The sequence below is a fragment of the Myotis davidii genome, unplaced genomic scaffold, assembly GCF_000327345.1.
Source record: "Myotis davidii unplaced genomic scaffold, ASM32734v1 scaffold378, whole genome shotgun sequence".
Classification (NCBI taxonomy): domain Eukaryota; kingdom Metazoa; phylum Chordata; class Mammalia; order Chiroptera; family Vespertilionidae; genus Myotis; species Myotis davidii.
Genome location: NW_006290631.1, coordinates 1,134,447 through 1,150,229, shown reverse-complemented (window position 1 = coordinate 1,150,229; position 15,783 = coordinate 1,134,447). Strand labels below are relative to the sequence as shown.

Sequence of the window (15,783 nt, the reverse complement as noted above, 5' to 3'; positions counted from 1 at the left end):
TAAAGGGTTTTTTTTTAAGCACAATTAAAAAAATTAAAAACACATCATTCAAAAGCACTGAATGAAGAGGACTGGATGCTAATTTTAAAGTTAGGAAATACTGCACGAGGCACAGAAAGGCACAGGAGGGCGGAGAGGGCTATGAGATCCCAGCCAGCCCCACTTCCTGCTTCCTGGGGCCCACGCATCCCTCTCCCCGCTCCGCCCCCTGCCCCCACCTCAGTGTCAGGCAGGAGTCTGTACCCTGCCTTGCTCCAAGTCTCCTCGGCCAAGTCCTCGCCCAGAACAGGCTGGGCACAGCCAAAGCCCCCGCTACCATGGCATGTTGAAGGCTCAGGTCAAAGACAAATAAATGTGTATTTTTTCCCCAAATTGAAGCCATTTCTTTCTTGTTGCCTTGAGGAGTGAGAGCAATGAAGGATTATGGCTGCAATTAATCAGGCCTGTAGAGGCAAGCGCTGGCTAATGCGACATGAAGAGGGGACCCAGCCAGCTGCCTGGCGCCTTCCTGTTCATCTCCACCCCCTGCCTGGTCAGGAATCCCCTGCAGCAGCATCATGGACCCTCCGCTAAGGAGGGACCTCGGCTTGGGTCGGCTAAATTGCTGAGGGTGCCGCTTGCTCTGCACTGTTTTGGAGCCGGGGCAGGGGAGCGAGGTGCAGGGAAGCCGCCTTCTACTGGGCACTGGGTGTCTGGAAATAAATGCTGGGGAGCACCTGGGGGAAGGGCCTCTCGCCGGGGGTTCCTCAGAGGGTGGTGGGGGCAGCTGTGGCCCATGCACTGTATTCAGCGTTCAGAGCCTTTTCTACCATCTGACCTAACTGCCGGCTAGAACAGCACAGCGCGGGGCGTGCGGGTGACGATGCTGGCCCGTGCACCGTTGGCTTACGTGTGTACAGACGGGAGTGTTTATTCACTCCGGCTGCCGATTCTATAGTAGCCGGTTAAGCATTTGTAGAAAGACCTGGAGTGGCTCATCTGCCCGGCCAAGCTCTCTCCAGCTGTCTGCAGAGCAGGCTTGACTGCAGGGCCAACAACGCCACAGACAGGGCTGCAGTTCATCCGGGGACAGGCGTGGTCTGTGGACGCGGCCAGTGCCTGCCTGTGGGGAGGGCAGCAGCTCCGCTCTGTCTTTGCTCATTTCTGGCCTGAGAGAGAGAGAGCCAATCCCTTTTCAATATGCCACTTCTTTATGACACGGTTTGACAACGTCAATTAGCTTCTGAGAAGGAACAGGGATGTAGAAAGGAGAAAAGAAAACAGCATGGCACGTCTGGAAGGAGGCCGAAGGGTAGGAGAATTCCCAAGAGGGCTGGCAGGTGGCCCCATGCAGCTGGGCCCCCAGCACAGCTGTCAGGTGTCCCCAAAGGAACCCAGGCCGCTCTCGGACGAGGGAGATGCACAGGTCAGGGGTCAGCACTGGAAACAGGAGGCGGCATCCTCAGGGTCCCCACCCTCCCCAAGGACGAGTCCACCTGTGAGACCACACACAAGCCCCCTGCCACCTGCTTCTCCCCTTCGGGCAGCAACAGGCCTTAGAGAAAAGGAACTCGGCTGTAAAAACTAACAGGCAAATGCAAGCATGAAACCCAGCTGCATGGGATGAGCCCCACTCCCAGAGGCCCCTCAACCACAAGCCCGCCTCTTCTTGGGGGTCCCGGAGAGGGGACGCTGTCCATCAGCCTCGAGGGCCAGCTGGGATGTGTGTGACCAGAACAGAACTGGCCTTTCAGACTTTGCACATCAGGAGCACTGAAGCCAAGATATTTCACCCTGGCCAGTTTGGCTCAGTGGATAGAGCCTCGGCCTGCGGACTGAAGGGTCCCGGGTTCGATTCCGGTCAAGGGCATAGGCCCAGGTTGCACGCTCGATTCCCAGTAGGGGGCGTGCAGGAGGCAGCCGATTGGTGATTCTCTCTCATCACTGATGTTTCTATCTCTCTCTCCCTCTCCTGCCCTCTCTGGAATCAATGAAAATTTTTTAAAAAGCTATTTTTACATCTAATGAGTCTGCATGATAATCTTCCCCAATCGAAAGCTCAGTAAAATGAGAACCTGCCCAGGTAGATGAAGGGATTGCTGCAGCCCTTTCTCTGGGGCCTACTGCAGAATGTACCCCAAAGGTCAGTGTTTGGGGAAATCCAATTAACCTGAAGATGCTCGTGGCAGAGGGAACGGAGCAGAACTAATTACTGCCAGTCTGGCAGCGGGTCTCCCGGGGCACAGGCCGTGCGTGCTGTCCCGGAGCCACCAGGGGGCTGCACACAAGGGCAGGCACTCCGCTGAGCGGGAGCAGGGACCTGCCCAGGGTCGCGCAGGGGAGAGCCCGAAGCCCCGAGGAGGACGCACCTCCTGCTTCCCACGCTGGCGACTCCCCATCCCCGGGAGGTCTCCTCTCACACTTTCTCCTGCTGCTTTGACTGTGCTCCTATTCCTAGTCTCCCCGCCCCTCCATGCTTTCACAAGATCCAGGTCAAACCTCCCCTCCCACAAAGCTTTCCTGGCCGTGCCCACCAGCGTGCTCTCTCCTGCCTCACAGCTCATCCAGCGCTCAGTGCCTGGACCTCGGCCGCCCGGCACAGCTTCTCTTGCGGCCGCCTGTGTGGCGTGGCCTGTGCACAGGCCCCTGCGACGCCAGAAAGCCGCGTCCTTCTGCCGTCACCTCCACTGCACGCGGCGAGGCTGGATGTGAAGCCCAAGGAGGGACAGAGTAGAGGAGGCGCCACGAGGGCCGGGCGGGCGGGGAAGTGGTCACTTTTAGAGGAGACGCTCCTTCACTACGGCCTCAGCGTCAGGGGGGTCTGGCCGATCAGCCCCCGAGCAGCCGTTTCCACGAGAGCATCGCTGTCCTCACGCTGCTCCGCTCTGTGGGTCCGAGTTTCTATGTTAAGACAGAAGCCGTGGCTCCTGCGATGTGAAGACCCCCGAGGACTTTCTCTGTTAGTAGCTCAGAGGGGGCAGGGCCCGGATCATAGAAGTGCACGGGGTGTATGGGGGGTGTGACCCAGCACATCTCCCTTCCCACAATTCCACGGGGACCAGAAAGAACCTCAGACTGGCTCAAAACTTCATGCCACGCTACGAGGACTACAGCGCAGACGGGCTGTGATCTGCAGTCACCCAGGGAGCTGTGGCAGCAAGGAATCCACGCGTCTCCCCCGGCCTCGCCACATGTCTGCTGTGCCTCTCCCTGCAGAACAGGCTGCTGTGAGTAACAACGGCCCTTCCCGCCGGTTAGAATTCTGATGGGAAGAGAAACCTCCCAGAACGAACACACAGCCCAGACCTGCCCGGTGCTGGGCAAGATCATGGCATCAACATGACTCCCGGGACTGGTGACCTGGGGAAGGAAGTCGGGTGGTAGATGTAAATGAAATAAACTGAAGACACGAAACCTGGATTTAAGTTCACAGTAACTTCCAGGCTGAGTTGGGTGAGACACTTTCCCCTCTGGCTGTTTCCTGGTTGTAGAAACGTATCTACAGGGTTCCCAGTGGGGGAGCTACTGGTGTTAGGACAGGGTCTGCTCCCCCTCGGGACTGTCCTCCATACTGTGGGACACCTAGCGCCCTGGCCTCGGGCCACCCCAGTCACCGTGACAACCAGAAACGCCACCCCCCACTTCACACTCCCCCATTGAGAACTGCCTGGGGGTCTCCAGGCCAGCAGCTCTGAAGCAGGAAGACACCCAGCCCCCGGGAGGCCAGGGCAGGGGCGGGCACCCACCCGTAGATGTCTAGGACGCCGATGAAGGAGTGCTGCTTGAGGGCGGTGTGCAGCGCCTTGTTGACCTGCTCCACGATCCAGCCGAACAGCTGCGCGTAGATGTGCTTGGCCAGCGCGTTGCGGGCGTTGACCACCTGCTGCAGGGACATGGTCTTGACGTAGGTCTCCGCCGTGGTGACCAGCTTGCGGTGGCACAGCCAGTGCTCCATCTGGCTGTGCTCCACCCCCAGCAGGCGGCAGAAGGCGCTGAGGTGCTCGTCCTGCGGCTGGAAGATGCACAGGGGTGGGGTCAGGGCAGGGATGGGGTTCTGGGGGGAGCGTGGCGGACAAGCACCCCTGCGTGCCCTCTCCCCGCTGCCCAGGGGACATGGGCCCCAGCGCTCCAGTCTCACCAACACTCGGCTAAGTGGAGAGGACAGCTAGGGCCCGAAGAGTGTCATTCCAGCTGATCATGACCCCTGCCACTGACCAAATGATCAGGGCGTAAGCCAACAAAACTCTCCCCCTTTCCTGTCCCCTCCTCCACCGCCAGCTGGCTGCAGAGGGACTGCAGGGAGCGGGTAAACCATTAGGAGTGAGGAGCTGGGGGCCAGCAGGACCCAGTGGAGGCCGTGCCACCTGCAGAGCTCCATGTGCAGGGCCTGCCCTCAGCCAGAAAGAATCCGCACTGACCAGCGAGGCTCTGGGCGGGACCGGCACGAGTCTCAGCCCCGTGCCAGCAGCGAGCCCTGAGCCGAGCCTACACGGACGGCACCTGTCCGGTCTCCCAAGCAGATGTTCTCTCATCATAGCGCCAGGACCACTAAACCACATGCCACTGAACTTTACAGTCTTAAAGCTCGGGGGGTAAGTGAATCCAGGCGGGAAGCTGGACAAATAGCAAAGTATGGGACTGGTTTTGACCTGAAAAATCACCAGGAACGCGACCTGCTGACGTCACAAGCTGAGAGCTGGGAAAACAGGACTTCCTCCAGCCTAAGTCCCTCTCCCCACCCCCCACCCCGAGAAGCCCAGCCCTGCAGCCGTGCAAGGTCTCACCCAGGGGCCCGCGACCCAGAGAACCCAGCTGCTCCGTTGGCTGCACTTCATCCCGACCCTCCCTTCCCCCAGCCCCAACCACACCACTGGCCTGAGTCACTGAAACCAGATGTCCCACAGGGGCTTGTCTCATTTCACCCAAGGTGCTGTTTCTTGGGTACTCAGGGACCCCCGGAAACCCCGCTTTTCCTCCGAGGTGCTCCATTATTCATCCCCCACCTCACTCCACACGGGAAGTGACCACCCAGCCTTGAAAGGGCAGCCGTGAGAACATGCCGGCCGCCTCCTAATGGCCCTGCATTGCTGGTGGGACTCCTTTTCGGACGAGGCGGCCTAGCAGGCTCTGCATGAGGGCTACCACTTCCCTCTCAACACTCCATCCCCAGGTTGTGCTGTTTCTCCTAGGAATATTTAAAATCTAAGCGGAACAAACACAATTACAAAGCAACAGAATGCCAGAGGAAGAGAGAACCTCCCCAAGTCATTAAGGCCCAAAGCATGTTCTGTGGAGCAGCAGTTACAATAGTTAACTGGCTTTTAATAAAAGGGGAGGGTGGGTGAATCAGGTCAAACACAGCTGTGCTGGTTTGTTAGCCTGTAAGCACCAAGAGGCAGACCCTGCACCACGCACTTCCTGGACGCTTAGAACCCAAAGAGCCCTCGCTTTCCCACGAAATGGCCTAGAGCAGTGATGGCGAACCTCTGACACGTGTCAGAGGTGACACGTGAACTCATTTTTTGGGTTGATTTTTCTTTGTTAAATGGCATTTAAACATATAAAATAAATATCAAAAATATAAGTCTCTGTTTTGCTATGGTTGCAAAGATCAAAAAATTTCTATATGTGACACGGCACCAGAGTTAAGTTAGGGTTTTTCAAAATGCTGACATGCCGAGCTCAAAAGGTTCGCCATCACTGGCCTAGAGCCAGTGGTGGGCATACTCATTAGCCAACAGAGCCAAATATCAACAGTACAACGATTGAAATTTCTTTTGAGAGCCAGTTTTTTAAAACTTAAACTTTATAGGTAGGTACACTGTATATAGGTATATAGGTATATAGGTAGGTACAAAGAGCTGCATGTGGCTCTCGAGCCACAGTTTGCCAACCACATGTGGTCACGAGCCACATGCGGCTCTTTGGCCCCTTGAGTGTGGCTCTTCCTAAGCCTTAGGAGTACCCTAATTAAGTTACTAACAATGTACCTACCTATATAGTTTAAGTTTAAAAAATTTGGCTCTCAAAAGAAATTTCAATCGTTGTCCTGTTGATATTTGGCTCTGTTGACTAATGAGTTTGCCGACCACTGGCTAGGATTAAGGTTCCCAGGAAAACACCTTGGGAATGGTCATTCTAACCCAGTCCTCCTCCTTTCTCAGATGTAGCCCGGAACGAGAATCGTTGTGGGCTGGTGGGTGTGGAGAGCCCCGTCTTTTCACTCACTCAGCAAGTGGGGTTGCCATGGCCACTCTGCACGGATCCCCCATCTGCTCGCTCCCTCCCCCAAACAGAAAGCCATCTGTGGCAAAGGGAGGTGCCTGGGGGCTGCCTGGCAGGCAACAGGTTCCAAGGGGGCAAGTGTCCGACTTACTCATCGGACCTATTTCCAAGAAATTCTTCACTGTCGGGCACAGCATGGCAGCTGGATCCGACATGCAGACGGCCTGCTGCAGCCACGTGGCCGCCCACGCCTGCCCTCAGGTTCCTCCCCTCCCCGGCAGCTCCCAGGTGCACGCAGTGGAGAAAGTGCCGAGCATCACCTGGGACAGGATGGACAGGTTCCCACCCACCGCAGGGGGTGTGGCTCCCCCTGCGTGACCCTCTGCTGACTGTTGATTAAAGGTGCTAACTGAAGCTGATGTAACATCATGCAATTACATTTAGGCTTAATTAAATGATGCTAAATCCATTAACCAGAGCCAGCAGCACAGATCACAGATTAGGTTTTTGGGCCCGTGTGGCCAAATTCAAAAAAGCAAATCGCCTCTGGCGTCCAAGTCACTGCACGCGGCTGCATCTCCCAGGCAGCTCTGGTGGTCGAGGACCACGGTTCCTGCTGTAATTAAAGATGAAAGCCAGCGAGCAGAAGTCACACTGCACACGGATGGCAGCGTTTCCCTGGGAGGCCCACCCCCGACCCCGCGGAATAGACCACAACGCATCTGAAAGGGGACCCTCCCTGCATCCTCTTGGTGAGGCGTTTCTCCGGCACACACTGCGTGCCCAGCACTGTGCCAGGCACCAGCGGGGGCCGTGAGGCCAGGGGAGGGCGGCCGGGGCCCAGGGACGGGCAGTGTGCAGGGGAAGTTCGCTGGCTGGACCTGGGCTTGGCTTTGTGACCTTAGAAAGGAGTGTCCTCCCTCTGGGCCTGTGAAGTGAGGAGGATGCCCCTGGGGTCCCCTCTGGCTCTAACCACATGATGATGGTCGTTAAGAACTGAACTGTGGGCCCCGTGGTAAGGCAGGTGCATCACCCCCTCTGCAGACGAGGAAGAGACCAGGAAGGTTAAGGAACAATCAGTAAGAGTCAGGATACAAGAAGCAACAGTTTCTAAATGCAGCTCAAAGATCACTCCGGGAGGAAATAAAGGGAAATGCTCTTCAGATATTTATAAACTGTAATTAAAAGATAATATATTAGGCCTTAAAAAGTAAAAATACAAAAATAATTGTCTTAAAGAGTCAGATCCAGGATTTGAACCCTGGCAGTCTTGACTCCCAGGTCCCAGCTCAATTAGTTCTCTCCATGGCCTCTAGTTGGAGAATAATCCAAGACGCGCCAGACCGTGGGCCTGCGCTCAGAAGCCTCCGACTTGCAGGTACCTCCAAGGGCAAGGGCCTGCTGTGCCACGTGGTACCCAGACCTCTATCTGTCGGGGGTCCTGCCCCCTCCTCACACTTGGCACCTCCCAGGACTTGGCAACAACTGGGCCTAGAAGAGGCCTGTGATGGCCCCACGCGGAGTCACTGAGTCACGGCAGGACATCGGTCTTGTCAGCACAGCCCAACGAGACACCTGTGAGCACGGCACAGGGCTGTCCGTTCTGCTCCGGCACCCAATCCACCAGTGGCCCAAGTAAACATGTTTTTATGGCCGCACATCGGGTAGCACGCTGGGCACCAGGAAAGTAACAGTCATCGCGAGCATGTACCAAGCGCCTTGCAGTGTGCGATGCCATTACATGGATGTCTCAATATCCCGCCCCTGCTCTCAGGATCTCGGCAAGTGTGGTCAGCTGTCCTATCCCCCCAATCAGCTTGTGAAGCTCCTTGCAGACGGTCACTGAGCATGGAGCCTAACACGCCTTCACAGCCTTCCAGAGTGGTCCTCAGGCGGGAGCTCCTCGCACTCGTGGGCTGATCACATGGGTAGCATTCCGGAGACCTCAGGGCACTTGCAAACCAAACCATCAAAAATATTGAGGCCCAGCCCATGGGCTCGGTCGGTTAGAGTGCTGTCCCCAAACGCCAAGGTGGTGGGTACACTCCCCGGTCAGGGCACATATAAGAATCCACCAGTGAAGGCACCAACCCAATGCCTGTCTGTCTAGCTCTCTCTCCCTCTCTCAAAAGTCAATTAAATGTGCTGAATAGCCACTACATCCCCTGCCCTCCGTGACAGACATTTGATGGCAGCTGATTTGGAAAAGGATTTGTTCTTTCAAAACACTATCAGCAAGGGACCAGAAACCATTTCTGGGAAGAATAAATAACCTACGCGCGCCCTCTAAACGCACAGACGCGTCTCGGTCGTGCGGAACCGCGAGAACAGGGCGAGCTGCGGACATCTGCCTCCGCGCTGGCATGCGACTTACCGATACGCTACAGGAGTCATCCTGGCGCTCGGCCTGAATCTCCACGTTTCCCAGGTGCAGGATGGAAGCGATTATCTTAAAAATGCTTATCTGGTGGGACTCTCTCACTCCTGGGGAAAGAGAACAAATGACACTCCATCTCCACAGCAGGACAGAAAGGGCATTTCACCTTTTTACGGGCCTTTTCGTGTTTTTATTTTCAAGGTTTGATTTGCCTTTCTGGGCCAGTGACTCCTAAAACGATTCCAGCTCCCCACCAAGTAATTGCCACTCACAGCACAGCTCCGAGCGCACCGGGCTCCCCGACTGAACGGGCGTGCCTCCGCTCTGACCGCCCTGATCAGACCAGAGGGGTCACGGCACCGTCTTCCCGTCTCCAGGAGCAAAGGAGGGGCAGCAATCTGCAGGCTCATTTTGGACTTAGATTTCCACCACACGCTTCATGGGTGTCGTGATGAGTTTAATAAGAATGGTCGTTTATCTGCCTTCATTTTCCTCCCAACACAATCTCCTGCAAACATCTGTGGCACCCACCCAAAGTGCCGACGGGGGAGGGGGAGGAGAAACGCCCGGGAGAGCCGTGACGGCTGGGCGGCCAGGGAGCCGCTGCTGCTCCCCACGCCATATGCTCCCTCGCAGGGACAGGCACGCACGCCTTCCCCGAGCCACTGTGGCAGCGAACGCCGTGTCACATTTGTGTACGCGACTAAGTTGCCAAAGACATGGATAACCTCTTACAATGTTCACTTCGCTGTCAGGCATTCTCCTATCTCCTTAAATTGCAAAATATTTCAGAAGCAAAATAAAAGTTACGGAATAACGCAATGAACACCAGTCAACCTACCACGCCGTTGAGGAAATAATACAGTTGTTCCCACATATTCCTCCCCAGCTGCAGTTAATTTTAAGGCAATCGTTTATCAGACTAAAAATAAGTCAGTGACACCTATGTTCGTGGGAGTAAACACGTGTCCTGCCAGGATGGAAACCTTTGCTCATTTAGCCCAGAGAGCGGTGCCCCCTCAAGTTCCCACTCTGAGGACAGGTCAACAAGAAGCGTGGACACCTGAGAGCTGGGGCGGGAGAAGAGCGAGGAGAGACTCACCAAGGACAAGAGGCCTCCCCGTCCGCTGACGAGGGTGGACAAGCCAGGCGGACGTGGCCATGCTTTTCTCCTCCCCATGAAAGGAACCCTGCCGGCCTCCCCCCGCCCCCCAAGCTCCTTACCAAGGAGCGTGAAGGCTTGTCGAGTCTTTTCAAAGTCCTCCGCGTCGTCCACGCCCTCGATGGACGTGTCTCCTCCCTGGGACGTGTAGAAAAAGTCCTCGGCACAGGCTGTGGCAGGAAGGAGCGAGGCATCAGACACGGGGGGGAGCGCCGAGGGAGGAGAGCTTCACCCCCAGTTTACCCGCAGACGGTGATGTGTGGGGAGTCCTGCTCCCTCAGTAAGCCACCCCAGACCCGGTGACATGCCCAGTCCACGGGGAACCCTCTCCCACATTACCTGACCTGACAATGGCAAGTGGAGAGAAAACTTAAATAAGGGAACATAGACAAAGACACTCACAGCCAGGATGAGGTATCATGTTTGTGTAAAGCGGTTCTGTGGCGATCAGGGGAACGGACAGACAAGATGAGCGAGGCAGGGCCATTCACTATGGAGCAGAATTTGCCCCAGACTTGTTTCTAAAAGGGGCCTAACCCACACAGGCAGGTAAGATGTGCACCCACCTGGAATCCCCGGCTCCCATGACCTTCAACGACCTTCGCCTGAGCATCTCTCTGATAAAGGAGGAGCAGCGATGTGCCCAAGGGGACTTGCATCTTTGGTTCGTTTGTTTTACTAAGTTGGAGCACCCCTGAGCCACTGGGCACATGGACAAGGTTGGGACCCTCGCTGTTTGCTCTCATCCCCCCGTTTCATTCCTCTTCAGTCCAGCCTTGGGGGCAGCTGGGGGCAGCAGGTGAGGGCCAGGCCCGGTCCTAGAGTTCAGAGCCCGCCTTGGCAGAGGGAGAAACAGCCACCGCCCGGGGGGAGCATTTGCACCGCGGGGCCGGGAAGCTAGCATTTAAGGCCACAAACACACATGATCAAAACCACCCGAAAAGCACTCACATTTCCCACATACTATGTAGCACCTTCGGGTGGTACAACCCTGCCCGGGACTTAGTATCTCCACGTGTATAATGTCTGATGTCGACATCGGCTGGTTTTCCTCCTCCTCTGAGCATGTGCCGTGGAACACGCATCAGTGGAACATGCCTAGATGCCCCAGTCCTTCCTCAACACCTGACTTTGCAGTTTGACCTCCTACCCACCCACTTCTGAGTCTCCCTCCTTCCTCCACCCTGACTGGGTCCGACCTTCAGCGCCTGCTGGCTGAGGCCTGCTGCAAAAGCTTAGCCAGTCTCCCGCTTCTGCCTCGTCCCTGGAACAGCCAGTAACTCGCTCCCCCGGCTCTCCGTTAAGGCACGTAGAGACCCCTCCTGCTGCCCTCACGGCAGAGGTCAAAGGCCCTCGAAGAGCCTGCTGGGCCTTTCTTCATGAAGTGGCCTCCCCTGCCCCACACTCAGGCCTGTCCTTCCCCACCTCTCCGTCCCAGCGTCCTGCTGTCATTCCTCAGCTCCCCCGTCTGCCCCTTAAATGGCCCTGCTCACCTCTGCCTCCTGGTCGCTCCCCATTTCCCACCTTGTACCCCGTGCTCCACGCCACCGAGCTTTGCCAGTGCCTCCGCTGGTCAGGCCCACGGTGCCAGGCCCAGCTAGGAAGCAAACAGCTCAGTCCCCAGCCCCCGCCTCACACAGCCTGAGCCGGAAGCATCAGGCGACACCTCTGCCCAGGAACGAGCGCCTAAGCCAGGCGCAGCTAGGAAGGAGGGCTCCCTGGAGGAGCCGCTCCCACGCTGGTGCCTGGAGACGCTCCAACGGGAGAGGAAAACGTGGACCCTGAACTCACCACAGGCTCAGCAAAGGGAGAGCCTATGGAGGAAGTCACTTCAGGCCTCTGTGCAGGGACATGCTCAGCCCCCTCACGTCTCACCGCGCCGAGGGCTCTGGCACAGAGCGAGCGAGCCAAAGGCTTGGTGAAAGCACCAGGTCTCATTTCCCTGTAGGCTCGCCTTTCAGAGCACCTCCTGTGAGGTGTGTCCCAGGCCTACGTGGAGGCAACTGAAGGTGCATGCACCTGCAGCGCAGCCCCCACCACCACCACCAGGGCAGCGACGTGCACTCACTCAGGGCTAGCTCCTTCAGTTCCGGGAGGCTGGCCGCCGCACAGAGCTGGTAGAAGATGTGGTAGTTCCTCTCGTCGTCTGCCTGGAGTAGGACAAAGGTCAGCAGTTTTAGGCTGGTTACCCCCACGAGTGCCCCCTCCCCATCCTAACCCCAGGGTGCTCCGGTGTCAGAGGTCAAGACCTCTCCTCCACACCTGCCCCTCAATCCCACCTCCAATCTTCCAGCCTCTCAAGTGGGGCCTTCTCCCAACCCGGGGGGGGGGGGCGTTCCCCTCTGAAATGAAAACGTTATTTCCTTTTCCCTGCTATGAACATCATTGCTATTCCGCACACGGCGCGTCCGCCATCAGCACCCACTCAGCCAGCCGTGCTGCCGGCTCCGGCTCCGGCTGCACAGACACACCTCCCGCTGTGGGCTCCTGTCTCCTCGGCAGGTCTGGGGCTGAGGAAGAGCCCGCTCTGGCCCACCTCCAGGCTGGGCAGCAGGAAAGGTCCCCGAGGGAGGCAGTGGTGGTGGTGGTGGTGGTGGTGGGGGTGGTGGGGGTGGTGGTGGTGGTGAGGCCTGAATGAAGGGAGCCGGGGGGAGGAAAGCTCCTGGGTGCTGAGGGGAGTCTGGCAGAGCCTGGGCAGCACCCCACCCGCACCCCATGCAGTGTGCTGTGTGCTTGGCTGCAGGGAAACGAAGACCGTGGGGCTGTCTAGTCAAACCTGGGAGGTGGAGAAGCAGCCTGGGCAACACGGAAAGAAAAACAACCAAGCTGGCTAAGGAGATCGTGAAGCCATTGCCAAGAGCCAGTGTGGAGATGGGTGCCACGGGACACGAACACCCGAGGCCTCTTTTGATGTCCCCTCTGGAGGCGGCTGGAATGCCGGGGCCAGGAAGCCATTCGCCCGGGGAGAGTGTGCGGCCGGCTCACACCCGGGCACAGACCAGCGTCTCGGTCCCGGGTGGGACATCGAAAGGAGCTGGAGGAGGCCCGTTCTCCTGCTGGGAGCCGACTGACCCCACCAGAGGCCGGGGGGAGGCGGAGGGGCCCCCCAGAGGCCGAAGAGCAGTGGGAAGAAGGGAACGGAAGGCAAGCACAGAAATGAGGAACCGAGTCTGGGGAGGAGCGGGAACCCCATTAATTTGAAAAGGAAACTGGTTTGGTTTTTGCCTTTTTTATAACCTGCCTAGTAGGAAGGTTCCCGGGAGAGCTTGGCCCCATAGACACCGTGTGGCATCCCCTGGCAATGCCGCTGAAACCCACGGAGGACTCCTTCCTCGCGGCCCCATCGGGGTCAAGCACCGGCTCGCACCTAACAGGCACTCAGTACGTGTGTGCCGACTGAATCTGAAAACAATACTCACTGAGAAATAACTGGTGCCATGTTTTCCAGGCATGATGCCTGCAGCACTTGAATGCATACTTAATGATGGAAGGAGAGAAATAAAACCAAAAGAATAAGCGTCTCCCATTCCAGGCTCAGAGGGCGAGTTGCTCTTTGGATGCAGGGCATGGGGTCGGGGAGCAAGTCTCAGCGTCCATGGGGGGAAACATACAGGACGCCCCGTCGCCCCCTCACCTGGAAGACCACCCTGGACTTCTCCAGCAGGTAGGTCCTCATGTTGGCCCCGATGATGTGGTACCTCTTGTCAAAGCCAATCTGAATGTACTTCCCAAAGCGGCTGCTGTTGTCATTGCGGGTGGTTTTGGCATTTCCGATGGCCTGTTCAGAACAAACAAACGAAGATGTGCAAGAGGAGGAGGGCTTGCCCGACTCTGGGGATCGCCGCTGAGGGACTCGCCCGCTTTACCTCACCAGGCTGCATCAGGGAGTGACAGGATGGATCTACACGTACTTTTGAAGTATAAAATGGTGCCCACACAGGGAAGAGGTTGTATTATTACTACCAAACCCATAATCCTACTGTGGGAATGAAGAACTTCCAACGTCTGTGTGTGTGAAGAACTTGCATGTCATTCTCTGGCTTTTAACCCAGGCTGCGTTTTTCTGGTGACTGACCTGGGAAACATGTTGGTGCAGGAGGGAAGCCAGTCCAACTGCTATGAATGATACAAACCCAAACTTTGACCATCACTGAGCCCAGAGTCCAACAAAAGAGGCAGATACGACGCAAGCAGTTAAAACTTGGAAAAGGAGCAAATGATAGAAGCAGGAAATGACAGAAGAAACTCACATGACTGATGAACATCAGAAAAAGACACACGGCCTCAGCGGTCATCAGAGAGCGGCAGGCTAAACAGACAGACCAGAGTGGCAGTAACCAAGGGCTCTGAGACTATGAAATGAGGATGAGGCTGTACGAGTCCGCACACGGCTGGTTCAATGTAAATGGGGACAACCGTCTGGGCACATCAATAAAACTGAACACCCATGCCCCTCACAACTCATCACCGCTACTTCTACACAGCACCTAGAGGCTGCATGTGGCAATAAAAATATATAACCTAAATGTCTACCAATAGGGGGAAGAGACACATAAAATGTGGAACAGCCATACAATGGATGCCATAAAGCTGTTCAACAAAGTACATTGGAGCATGATTCATGGATAAATAAAAAGACGTTGAGTGACAAGCATTCACGAGATGGTGGATAGCATGTGGCTCCTTGCATGGGGAACATCACGGAACAGGCTTATTTGCATGCACACATATGGAGTAAAATAAAAGTGGACTGGAACGTGTCATTTCAATGTAACGGAGATTATTCAATAACCAGGTACCTCCTGGGCAGCGTGGGAACAGAAGGAAGGGAGCCATTAGCCGGGCCCTGCAGACTGAAAACAGCTTCACGTGTCGAATGAAGTGGATGTTAGAGGGCGACAGACTTTTACCCCCAGGGGAGGACGGGGTTCTGACTATAAATACAGCGTGGGCAAAGGAGCAGGGGCATGTGAGAGCATGGGCACGTGTGAAGTGGCTCGAGTATGTGGACACATGAGAGAAGCCAAGAGGAGACGGGATCAGCAAGGGATGCTGAGGCAGATTCTCATACAGAGGAATAGTTACAGGTTTTCTTGTTTCTTTGTCTTTGAAAAAAAAATTCAAGCCCTGAGAATGTGCATAGTAACTGGTCTTAGTTTCTATCCATTTCCCTAACTGAAACCCTGGCCTCCTTTCTTTCTCCCAGGATTTTTTTTCTTTTTTTTGGGGGGAGGTACCCTCTGAGGCTCCCACAGTTGTATGCCAGCAGACTCGTCACCCCAAGCAGCCACGGGACCCGTCGGCCTGAGCTGGGTTCTGCCCGGCCCTAGCTGTCTCCTGATTACCAGCGGCCCTTTAATCAGTGCTGACCGTGAGCAAGTCGCTGCCGGGCTGCCGATCAGCTCTTACACAGAACGGGGTCAGAGAGCTCTGCGCTGACACCGAATCAGGCCAATCCGTCCTCGAATCACTTTTAATTTGAACAACTGCCACTTGGCGCAGCCCCAGGGGAACGCGGCCTCCTCACACCCATTCTCGCCCCGTCTCCCCGGGAGGCGCTGCCGTGGCTGGGCTGTAGACATCATGAGATGAAGACAGAACCACAGCCCGCTGCTTCGTGGGGAGGAGCGCTCCTTCCCCGGGAGGGGCAGAGCCATCAGCAGTCGGCTGTCCCCTGATTAAGACGGGCCTGGCTTGGCCATGACCCTCTGAGGAGCCACTGGGCTCCCTGGACACAAGGACCCGGCTAGACTCTAGACTTATGACGAGTTGGCGACACTCTAACCCCACCCAGAGTTCCTCCTGCCCAAGTTCATATCCAGGATCTCGTGTTAGTCTAACACTTAATAACAGCTCAAGGATGGTAAAATTCTACATTTGACAGAATGAGCCTTCGGGACTTACACAATTTCCCAAGTCCCAACTCCACAAGGCAGAAATTTAATGTTTTGAGCCCAAATGACTGTAGCATTTATTTGCACGACATCAAGCAAGATTAGGCTGGTTCATGTACACACTCCTTCCTCCTTTAGACCTTAGC

General features: G+C 56.2%; 1 protein-coding gene across 1 annotated transcript in view; it reads right to left on the bottom strand.

Annotated features, from left to right (window-relative positions):
- Positions 1 to 15,783, bottom strand: part of MYO5B (myosin VB) — a 137,005-nt gene that overhangs the window by 79,478 nt on the left and 41,744 nt on the right. Inside the window, exons 6-10 of the mRNA XM_015563840.1 lie at positions 13,378 to 13,521; positions 11,812 to 11,893; positions 9,806 to 9,913; positions 8,579 to 8,688; positions 3,726 to 3,991 (exon numbers count right to left, since the gene is read on the bottom strand). Coding sequence (XP_015419326.1) covers positions 3,726 to 3,991; positions 8,579 to 8,688; positions 9,806 to 9,913; positions 11,812 to 11,893; positions 13,378 to 13,521 — 710 coding nt within the window. The remainder of the gene's footprint in view (positions 1 to 3,725; positions 3,992 to 8,578; positions 8,689 to 9,805; positions 9,914 to 11,811; positions 11,894 to 13,377; positions 13,522 to 15,783) is intronic.